The 11815-nt window shown below is 49.3% G+C and overlaps 1 protein-coding gene across 4 annotated transcripts in view; it reads right to left on the bottom strand.

The window, feature by feature from the left end:
* Positions 1 to 2285: 2285 nt before the first annotated feature.
* Positions 2286 to 11815, bottom strand: part of PNPLA7 (patatin like domain 7, lysophospholipase) — a 116685-nt gene continuing 107155 nt past the window's right edge. For all 4 annotated transcript variants that reach the window (XM_031601535.2, XM_031601531.2, XM_031601532.2 and 1 more), the window contains 3 exons: positions 8224 to 8308; positions 3839 to 3942; positions 2286 to 3009 (listed from right to left, as the gene is read on the bottom strand). In XM_031601535.2, coding sequence (XP_031457395.2) covers positions 2929 to 3009; positions 3839 to 3942; positions 8224 to 8308 — 270 coding nt within the window. In that variant the 3' untranslated portion in view covers positions 2286 to 2928. The remainder of the gene's footprint in view (positions 3010 to 3838; positions 3943 to 8223; positions 8309 to 11815) is intronic.

Here is an 11815-nt window from a genome sequence, read left to right as displayed (position 1 = left end):
ACCTTAAAATCCCCAATTCCACACTCTCCAGCTCTCTGCTTCCCCACTGAGAGAGCTGGCACCCCAGGCTGTGCTTTGCCCAGGCTCCCAGATGGTGGGTGCTGGTCCGGCCTCGTGGAGCATCTGCAGAGGAGGAAAACATTTGTTATACTTTTTAATTTGCTGATTTTATTACTGGTTCCTACTCACAGCAACAGTAAATTAAAGCCCAAAGCGCAGCAGGGCCCGCGCACTGTGACAGCTTAAACACAAACACGAGGAGAGTGACACGCTGCAGGAGGTCAGGGGAGCACAAGTAAATAAGATGAGATTAATTTTGGAATAATGCACACAGAAAATGATGCCTGCCAAGGAAGCAGCTCTGCAGGGCCCAGCGCAGCCCCATCCACCTCTGCTCCTCACAGCAAAGCACGAGCAGCTCATTATGGGGTCACAGCTCGTGCCCAGGGAGCTGCAGCACAAACATCCCAACCAGCACACGCAGTGTGAGGCCAAAGCCCTGCCCCTGCCCAGGTCTGCCTCTCAGTCATTTTGGAAGGGGTCTCCCAGGTGCCATAGGCAACAGCAGTTTGTTCCTCTTTCCAAAGCCTCCAGCAAACAGCTGTGTTTACCACGCTGTGTAACAAAGCAATTAAAGGTGATCCTTACCTGCATGGGTGGTGCTGCCCATGGGGACAGCAGTGTCACAGAGCCTGGCTGCAGCATCCCCTCGCTGGGCACTGCTGGGGGCTGAGCTGTCAGCATTTGTCCTACAAAGATCATGACCAGAGCTGGAGCCCTGGGCAGGGCTGGGTGCTGGGGTGGGCAGGAACTGTTTAAAACATCCAAACAAACCCTTATGGAAACTCACGTGAGCACACAGAGCATGAGGATGCCTTTGGGTGCAATTCTTTCCTGCAGGAAGATTTGGGGGTTAAGTACAGTACAGGATGGGGAGGCCAATGAGAGGCACGAGGCTGAACCAGTGATGCAGCCCCTACCACCCAACCGAGGAGCAGAACACAGCTGGCAGGAAAGCAAGCCAGGAAAACAATCCTGCTTTTAAAATTGTACAGTAATTGTTCTGCAATCCTCTGCACAGAAGGGAGACTGCTTCAGCACCCAGGGCTCAGCTATAGAGAACACATCTAGGAAAAAAAGCTGTGATAAATTATTTAGAACAGACATTTAGCCTCACATGAAAGGTTTATGCACTCTCTTCGTGCATCTGAACTAAGTGCTATCTCCCCATGGAGTGGGGCACGAGGTAAATACAGTGCCTCTAATTAGCACACCCAGGAACCCGGTGTTCTGTTCTTGCAGCTCCTCCTCCCCACGCAGAGGATCCCATCGGTGCACACGCAGGCTCCAGGAGCAGAACCAGCTGCCAGGAGGCATGGAGGTAGAGCTCAAAATTTGGCCAAGCACAAAGGGACAGCAGAGCCATGCAAGAAGCCGTGCGCAGGCTGACAGAGCAGCTGTCTGTCTGGAAAACAACATTCTGTTCCAGATTGCTTGGCAGCTGGGGCAAGAGGAACGAGCAGAACCATCACTGCAATGGGAAGTGCAACGCAGGTGTCTGACAAACTGCATCCACCCACTGCTGAGAGGCTGGAAGGCTCCAGAGCCACCCTCTGCTAAAGGCACTTCTGCTTTTCAAAGAAGGCTGGAGACCAGGAGAGGTTCAGAGCCCCTCGGTCACCTGGAGGATGAGTCTGCACTCCTGCCCTATTCATCAGTTCCCAGAGAAGTTCCTGTACTGCAGCCACCTATCAGTGCAGATGTTGGAGGGACTCACATCTGTTTTGTATCTCCTCGTCAGAAGAGCAAAGCTCAGCTGTGCTGTTACTGCTGGGCAGGACACGCTCCTCTTCCACTGCTCAGAACTGCTCTGCAGTTACAAAGCAAATCCCACTTCTGTAACAGCTGCAAGGTGCAGACACACTCGTGCTTCCTCCCATCCGTCCCACCAGCAGAGGAGCCTTTCCTCTAACAGATATGAGCACCATCAATCTCAACCAGAATTATCTCCAACTCCACCTCAAAAACCATTGAGTTTTATTTGAAAAAATGCATTCCTTTCAATAGCAGGAAACAACCTGTTGCCATTTTCTGTGTCAGAGGAACTGCCGTCCTGAATGAGGGCTGCACATTCACCAGCACAATGGAGGGAGTGGGGATGCTGAGCTCCCTCACAGTCTGGCAGCTTTCTGTGCTCAAAACCAGATGTCAGAATACCAACTCTTAACATAATCTCATCAGCATTGGGTCCCACAGAGAGAAACCTGCCAACAACCACACAGGCATTTAAATCCACAGAATAACTTTATTTGTCAGGGCAAATACAGCCAAGCAGGGACTCCAGAGTTGCCTGGCGAAAGTCAGCACTATGATTTGTCTGTAAATGTTCTGCTGATGGCGTAAGGATACACGTTTCCTAGTGTTCATGTTAATTGATTTCTTGGCTTGAGATTGGAAGTTAAATACATTCAGAGTGGCTCCAGTCAGAGCACTGCTCACAGGTACCTGACTGCAAGTCACTGAGGAGTTAATCACAGTTACCTGATTCGTATGAAAAGTAAGCAGCAACGCTCTCCTCTGCAAATCCCCTCCTCTCTCCAGTGCAGCTGCATGGAGCCTTTCATCAACAGACACAGCAGGACGACATTCCATGATTCTTTGGGCCTTGCAGTAAAACCAATAAGTAAAACATGCAGCAGCCAAAGGAGCACTGACTGCACGTCCCCAACGTGTTCCCACTCTGCCAGACCCAGAGTGAGGAAGGACCAGCCGCTGTGCCAGCACAGCCCAGAGCTGGTGCTTAGTGCTGGCAGCTGGATGCACACACCCTGCCTGGAGAAAGACGAAAGCTTGTTTAATCTCATCTAGATGTTTTCTTTTCTTTTAATGTATGTAAATACACACAAGATACAGCTGTTGCACTCGGTGCTAGGCTGGCTCTCCCGTGCTGCTTGCCTGGCAGTCCACGTTTGGAAGATTCTTGCGCTTTCTTATCTGTACATCTTCATCCTGAAGGAGGAAAAAAGCATAGTCTCATTTTTCAGCACCATCTCTGAGCTGGATAAAATCTGCTCTCCATTCCCCTGTCTCTTTTTTGTCCATTACCCACCAGAGATCAGCCAGCAAACAAAACCCTTCACGCCATCACTCCAGCTCCCTCCTCACAACACCGCAGCTCTCTCACATCCTCAGACTGGCAGCTGCCCAAACCATTCACAAGCTCCCATTGGAAAGCTCTCACTCCAACACAACAGGCAGCTCCAGCTTTCAAACCTGCCAGCTGCTCAACCTGGAGTAAGGAGACATCTCTGTGAGGGAACTCTGCTGCTCGGGCTATAGGCAGCACCACGAGAAGTGAGGCTACAGGACAGGTTTTCTCCAGGGTGGTCCTGAGCTCCCACAGCATCAATAACTAAAGTGTAAGGCACTTCTGGAAGATACAGTGCAATTTCCTGCTCTACACAGGGCTAACTTTAATGCAGATCAGGTCATTTAGAGCCTTATTTACTTTTCAGGAGAGTATCTGCAAGGACGGAGTTTTCAGCATCTCACACTCATCTGCACACCCCTTGCAATACACAGGTGTGCTTACTGTAAAACATCCTTGCATTGAGTCAAGACTTCCCTGACTGCAAGCCCTGTCTGCCACCTCTTGACTTTTTCGTGAGCATCTTGGACGCCTTCTCTGTAGCACTCAGCTACAGACAGCAGAAGACAGCAGATGCCCTCTTTGCCTCCTCTCCTCCAAGCTGGAGAAAGCAGCATCCCCAGTCATCCTGACACTTCTAGCTCATGCCACAAAGACGCAGCAGCAGCCTATTTCCAGGGCACTTCGTACCGAGTCAGTCTCATCTTCAGCCTGGTTCCGTATGAAATGAATATAATCATCCTTCTGGTTGTCCAGAACTTCTTCCTCGTACTCAGTCTGGTAGTCTGACTCATCTAAAGAGAGAGGAGAGAAAAAACACGGGTTTAAGTAGCATTCAGAGAGGCAGAGAAACTGGAAGAGGAATGAAGGATAGCTGCCTCTGAGCAGCAGAGCAGCATGCGGTGACTGCCGGCCAGTTCTGAGCAGCTCAGTGAGCTGGGACTGCTTGAACATCCATCAGCTCTGCAGCCAGACCACAGCACATGCTTCAGCACGTCCTTCTGCTCATGGCCTGAAGCCCTCCAGAATCTAAAGAGCCTGGAGCAGTGAGATCCAAACTGCCTCTGCCAGTCTGATGGGTGCTGGCTGACGGGACTGAGCACAGCCAATGGGAGATGCTCCCACTTCCTGGTGAGTGCTTTCCATGGGGTACTTGCTATTCTCTCCCCGCTCACTCCACACCTGTAGAATGCCTCCAAAGACACATCTCAGAGCTACCAGCCCTGCCTCTCCTGGACATGCTGTCACCGACTCACTGGCAACACAGACTTGCAAGCACAAGACAAGCTCTTCGTGTTGCCAACCCCTTACCACCACAGAGATGATAATTACAGATCTCACAGCCTCTGCTCCACAGGGAACAGTGACATTTACACTCCCTCCTTCCCACAGGGCACAACTGCCTCTCTCTCTGGCAATCCAGCAGCTGAACATCATTGAGGGAAGCTCAAAAACTTGCCCAGTGCCTTCACCTGACCTTAAGCAGCATTGCTGCTACTTCAGACCTGAGCAGCAGCTTCTATGCCCGAGTTAAAAACAAGATGATGTGACCTGTCCCCAAAAACGCTGCCGTTTTTCACATGTCCTTGTTGGCCTTTGCTGCTGCTTTCCCCTTTTCAACTCATTCCCCTCCTATACCGTGCTGTGGTTGTGGAACAGCTTCCATGCTGAAGCCAAATGAAACACGTTGCAAAGGACAGCCTTCCGTTTGCACAGGTTCACAACTGAGTTGTTGAGGCACTCAGTTATTCAGAAGGCAATTTAATGCATTAAAATGGCAGTTTTTACACTAAGCTTTGTGCACACTGTGAATTCAGGTGTGCTTTGAGCTGCTTTTTCACTTTTTCAGCTCAGCATTGAGACAAGTGGCTCGTATTTAAACTGGATTCTTGATTAAGTATTTCTTTGGGGAACAGTCAATAGCATCTGCTCCGTGCTGAAGACAACAGCACAGTCTGTTCCACAGCATTTTCTTCTAACATGACAACCACAACCAACTGCTAGATCATTAGAATGAAAGACATTTGGCCATTTTTTTTTTTCCTGTGGATCAGAGAATCCTTGTGAGCTCATACTGAAAATACTGCTGATAACCTTTGATAAAAACCCACTGGAGAAAGAGACATTCACCTGAACAACAACAGACAGCACAAACAATACTTGTGTTTTTACAGCTCCATTAAAACTGATGGAATCAAGCCCCAATCCATATTTTCCAAACACCGTTCAGCAGGGCTTTATATGGAGACTGAAGAATAAGACAGGTCCTGTCCCTTCCCACCTCCTCACACCGTGGCTCTGACACTTGAGGACAGGAGTGGTCCCCCTCTCTGGACATCATCCACTGCCCCTTTTGAGACGGAACCTGGGGCTCAGGAGGTGACTGCTCCCACTCTGACCAGCTCTGCCTGTTCACACCACCCAGCAGCACCCAGTGGGACCACGGCTTCACTGCCCTTCAATGCACCAAACACTTCAGTTCCAAATGACCTGAAGCTATCAGGCAGAGAGCAGACAGACACGGGCAAGGCTGTCATAACAGCAAGCAATTGCTGATATTTATTCTATTTAAAGGAGTCAGTAGCAAGCTAGCTGCTGCCATCACCAAAAGGTGATGGTCCAGACCTCAAAGAGCCAACAAAGAGATTGCACTCTGTAAAGGCCCCAGACCTGCCATCAGTGGGGCAGCACGCACACAGGGGGAAGGCAACACACCACATGTGGAGAAAAAGAGCACTGCGTGGCTGTTTCAATAACCCACATAAGCTTCCATGTAAATCTGGGGGAGTCTGGTAGCTCATCCCAATGCAGGGTACATTACTGCTTTTTGCCAGAAGTACTTTTTGAAGGAGCAAAGATGCAGAGGGCAACCTAGAGCCTGATAACTGTCTTCCCTGAGAAATTTGGGGATGTCTCCTGTTTCAGCTGTATTGCAGAACCATTTCAAACCAAGAGCAGTGTTTCTTTCTCCCCAGGTATTTTTCCCAGGCTGCTGTTACAGGACGTGCTCTCATTCCATCACTGCATGCAGTGAGTGTGCTACCTTACCTCACCCCAGGAAACGTGGCCATGGGGCTGGCCTGAAGCATTACTGCTTTAGCAAATGAGAAATGAAAGCTGCTGTGGGAGATGCCTGGCAGCCCATGCGACTCCGTCCTCAGAAAACCTCTGCAGGTGGGAGCACAACCACAGCCACAGCTCAGCCCCTGCGCTCTGCTGGCCAAGGCTCCGTAAAATGCAATTACAGAAAGGTCCCAATCAAGTAAGTGCTTCTCTGAGGCCTCGTGATGCTGAACAAACACAGCCACTCGTATTGCTGTGTCTCAGCTGTGAGAACAAGCTGCTGTTCTCTGTGTGCTTTTCCACGTGCTCGCAGTGCACGGATACCTCTGGGTCCCATGCAGGGCTTCCCGTGGCTTCCCCACCTCACCTCCTCCTGATGGACCACCTCCTTTACTTCCCCCACTGCTTTTTAAACTGCTTTAATCATTTTCTTCAGTTTGCTCAAGGGTGAAAACTTCACATCATTCCATTCTAATTACCACAAAGTGCAGCAGACGGGGGGAAGTGGCAGCAATAAGGGTGAAGAGTCCCTGACCAGCAGAGCCTCCAGATCTGAAGCAGTGTCTTCATCAAAGAAAAGGCATTGAAGTTTATTCTTCATTATCTTTCTTTAGAACAGAATTGTTGACAGAATTCCTTTATCCAGCCTAAGACCTGCTGTATGCTGCCAGGATGGGCTGGGCCTGCCTGAATCACTGAGGGCTGAGATCCCACTCAGGAAGGGGCTGAAACTAGGAGATCTTTAGGGTTTCTCCCAGTCCAATCCAATCCAAGCCATTCTACGATTGCAGAAAGAAAACCCAGTTCCACCTTCTCTGCCAGTGGCAGTTCCCACCCAGGCTCCCAGGAAGCACAGGACAGCAGCAGACACACCAACACCAGCAGCAAAGCCCAGGGCTCAGGGCAGCACATGCACAGAACTGCCCACAGCCACTGGGGAAGCAGCCGCTCTCCCTCTGAGCTGCAGGCTGTCACCTCGGGCACCAGGCAGTGCCATGCTCACAGGGACACCCTTACATCCCCAAAAGCCAGGCAGGGTCCCTTCAGGGAGCACATGATGTCCTCCACAACATAAACACATTATGTCCTATGCATGCACAGCTCCCCATGCCATCCTCCCCCTACTACAGGGTTTGCAACCAACAGATCCCACCTGTGAGGACCACATGGCAACAGCCCCTTGTGTCCCAAATACCCCAAGCACAGCTCCCTATTTAGGCCAAAATTTGCCACGTCTGCTTTTCATTACTCACGTTCAATGACCTCACACAGCAAAAAGCAAACCTTCCTAACAGGGCCAACAACCCAACTCTAAGAGGAAGCCCATCCCTGCAGCTCTCAGCGCCGTGCCTTCAATAACCACATGACATGAACTCTTCAACCTTACAGCACCTGCTTCAGACATTGGATTAATATTTTCTTCGTAAGGCATATGATTGCAATTAGCATTTCAAATTACCAGGGGGACATCTCTACAAACAGTCACAGATGGAAGGACTGCTAACTTTAGATTTTTCTCTGCAAGAACAAGTATCAGGAGGAAAGGGAGAGACTGATTATAAAAAGCTCCAGCCCTGGTGAAACACTCAGAGATTTTGGGCTCCGGAGCCTGATGCTGTTAAGTCAGCCCTGGGTTCTGGTTCTGTGTGCTCTGTAGTACACATCTGAGGCTCAAAGCACTCAGGACTCTCCACGTAAAAATGCAAGGCCGTTATCTGTTCCTCATTAGCCCATTAGTGCTCCCCTAATAGGGGCGTCCATATGGCAGCTGAGCCCATGAGTCACTCTGGGTCTGATTCAAGGCAGCACGAAGCAGCCTTGCTTTAAGCCGCCCTCCTCCTTTCTCTAAAGGACACAGACCAAAGAGTGAAGCCAGCACGGGGACACAGGCAGCACAAGGAGGAACAGAAGCCTATCTTTGCACAAGCTGACACGTGTTTTATTTTGCTCAAAATGAGGGTAACTGGAATAGGGGACATATCCACCAGGAACCCACACATCTCTGGACTCACCATCAGCCACGGCAGCTTTCACTGGCTCAATCCTGGACACAATTTCTGCCAGATCCGTGAAAGAGGTGCTGGGATAGGTCACATTCTGAAACACAGCATTAAGGTTGAGATATGTTACCAGTTGTCCACAGAATATCCAATTCAAGACCGTGCATAAGTGATACTGAACAGACAAAGCTCCAGACATACATTTGCCATGATTTCCACCTCGTTACTCATTGATATTTCACTGGACACAGATGGGCTTCCCAAGGGCAAGCAGGGGTGGGGACAAGGTACAACCAGCCCTTCTCCATCCATGCAGTATGAAACCTTATTAGAAATGTAGGAAACTATACAAAAGGCTACAAAGACAAGAATTGGAAAGTCTGGGCTCTGCAACAGACAGTGCTCCTGGTACTTGGTTGTTCTCCACTACCATTCTGTGTTACCAGCTGCAGCCCCCAGGCATATTTCTCCTTCGTTAAGGAGCCTGGTAGGAAGGAGAAGGGTTTGCAGAGCCACGGGAGCAGTGCAAGCAAAGCTCAGGATGGAGGAACCAGGAGCTGGCAGGAGAGCCCAATACTCAGGGCAATGCAGGGGCTGGAGGTGCTGCAGTGAGCAGGAGCCCAAGGTAAGATGTCCACCTGCAAGGGGAATGCTCTGCACTGTAATTCCTCTTTGCAATAAACCCTTTCTATTTTCACTGTCTCACCCAAGCAGAGGGGTGAGCATTCTCTATTTCAAAGAGCTGCCTGCTCTAGTTTCTCTTTTTTTAAGACCCAGGTTAGGCATTTCAGAACCATTCTGGCCTTCCCACATCCTTGGGACGGGCACAAGGTGACCAGGTGGAAACCCAAACAGCTTTGCCTATCTTCAAAACCAATCTCTTCCATTAGCACAACAGCAGCCTGCCCCAGAGGAGAGCAGTGGTGAGGAGCTGGCAGGAGGCTCACAATGGGCACTGGGCTGCCAGGAGTCTCTGTGAGGGACTGCCCACGTGCTTCCAGCTCGAGCAGCTCCCTCACACCGCGTTTTTGTGAGCAATTCTTTGCTTTTCTGGCAAAAGCATCGGCACTGTGAATCACACAGCCCCCGCAGGGTCACAGCAGAAGCCCATTACAGCTGCAGCAGATTGCTCTCAGTTGACCTCTAATCCGTAAGCAACTTCTGATGTGATTGAGTACAGCCAAAGCAGGGTGTGGATCCGGGACAAACAGCTGCTGGCTGCAGTGGACAGAGAAAGGCCCAAACGGAATTAAAGAACAGCAGCATGAAATGAAACAGTGGTAGCCTAGGACACTCTTTTTAAAATATAAAGAAGTACAGACGCTCAGAATAAGGTCTGACCATTAAGGAGCCAGCAGAAGGGTGAGTCAGCCCTGCTTTGCCATGAATATGCGACCTGAATGGTCCCAGCATAAAGTCTGCAGACAGTCATTCCCCAAGATGAGAGAGAAAAAAGCATCCATATCCTCATTTAGTGCCCACAGAGCACACAAAGCAATCACCTGCACTCTGAGATGAGGACTCACCACACCAACAAACTGAGCCCAAAGGTCTTGCATGCAGACTGGAACTGTGCTGGTGGGAAACCAGGTGACTGTCCATGCTCATCTGATGCTTTGCAAACTGGAATGCAATGTTTAACGACTTCCCCCAACACTTCTAAGGACAAGCTCACTAATGCAAGGAAAAGAAGCACCTCAGTTCATTCGAATCCTGCTCTCCAACTTCCCCGAGAGTATTTTCTCCACGAAGGGAGAAAGTATTCTCTTCAGCATAATCTTTATTAAATAAGTGAGAGCAGAGAGACAGTTACTATTGTAGTCTGCAGGAGTATATTTAGCTTTGACTATGAATAACATTTCAGTAGACAAAACTTCCCCGAAGAGACCCAATTAGTGGTGCTGCACTGCTCTGCACTGGGAAGAATTGGGGCTGTTCACATGAACTTTACGTAAGGCTGCTGTTGTTCACGACTTCGGTATTTGCATTTTAAGGAGAGATAAATAGGAATTGAATGATGAAAGCCAGAAGTATCTAAATGCTTAAATATCCAGTGATTAAGTAAAAATTCAATGCTTGCAACATGGAATCAAGATGAAAAGCAACCGAGCCCAACGCTCCGAGATGCTGAATGCTCCCGAAATAGCTGAAGAAGTAAAACATAGATCAAAACCTTTGCTAATGAAAGCAAGTTAAAAATATCAGCTGTTATCCCTGGAAGACAGCAGAGATAAAGGACTCAAGTGACTCTAAAGGACTAAGGAAAAAAAGCAAAGCACCCCAGTGGGAGCCTTCAATACTTGTTATTTTGTAGAAATTAATCTATTAAAACAAAAGTCAGATTAAAAAGTCTCTGACTGCAGGAGAGGCAGACGGCTTTCGAGGTGCTCAGAACTCAGCCCAGAGCTCAGCACCAGGCCTGGGGAGCACGCTGAGCTGACAGCCTGTTGGTCAGCCATCCTCACGTCTGTATTTACACCATTTTGGTGCCCCAGCAATCAGCATTTCCTGCCTCGTTACAAAATGCTCACACGGAAACGCAATGCCAAGCTCTGTCTACAAGCACTGCATGACCTACTTGGCAGTGAAACTGCCATAAAGAACAACAGGGGAGATGATGATAAATGTACAAAATCCTGCATGATGCACAGCTGTAATACTGTAACTTGACTGAAATATTAGCCTGAATGATTGCATCCCATCTCACGGGCAATTTTTGAAGAAGCCTTGGAAAGGTACATTTGTTAACGGCAGTGAAGATGCTCAAGCTTGTAACCAGCTGGTGATAAAAGTCAGAGCATGAAATAGGACACAACCATTTCTGATGGACACGCACGGTTTTCTCTCCCCTGACTTCTACTTCTGCCTACTCACACACACAGCAGCACGTGCCCAGCTGAACACAGGCTAAGAGGCAGCCTGGAGATCCCTCCTGCACAGCTCATGCCAACACACCTCCCAGCCCAGCTCATCCTCCCAGTGAAGGCATCTCTGGTATTCCTCAGGCTACTCTGATCAGCAGCTCATTTCTCTCAAACCTCAGCTCCTTTGTGCTCACCCTCAGCCACCACCCTGCCCATCAGCCTGGGTGGGATTAACCTGATGGCAGCAGGCAGCAGCACTCACCCCCCATCACTTGGCTTCCTTCGCAGGGGCAGAGCTGAGGGTGCCATTCACTATCCCAGCAGAGCCATTTTCATTTCAGCAAGTGACTCACACACCCTACAAACACTTGTCCCTCTCGGGTGACAAATGGGGATCTAAAGGCAACAAGCCAGATGTGGGTGTCTGAAAAATTGAGCTCTGCCTCTTGTTGTTAGGCTAATGCCCATCGCTTCGAGGCTTACCCTTCCTCTCCCCTTGCTCACACCACTTCTCTCCCAGCTGAAGTGCTCAGCTGCTGATCTCTGGAAGAGCTGCAAACTCTAAATGTCGTTTTTCACCTCTATTGACTCTCCTTGCTGAAGCTTACTACAGTTATAATGCATTTTGGCAATCACTTAAGATACTACTGCTAATTTCCCTATCTCTAAAAGACAATAAAGAAGAATTACTGGGTAAAACATGAAGCCTTTGTAGAACTTGGGTTTTAAATCAGAGGAAT

This window comes from Phasianus colchicus, chromosome 19 (assembly GCF_987193195.1).
Source record: "Phasianus colchicus chromosome 19, bPhaCol1.hap1.1, whole genome shotgun sequence".
Classification (NCBI taxonomy): Eukaryota; Metazoa; Chordata; class Aves; order Galliformes; family Phasianidae; genus Phasianus; species Phasianus colchicus.
Note: the sequence above shows the minus strand (reverse complement) of the source record. Positions and strands in the feature narration are given on the sequence as shown.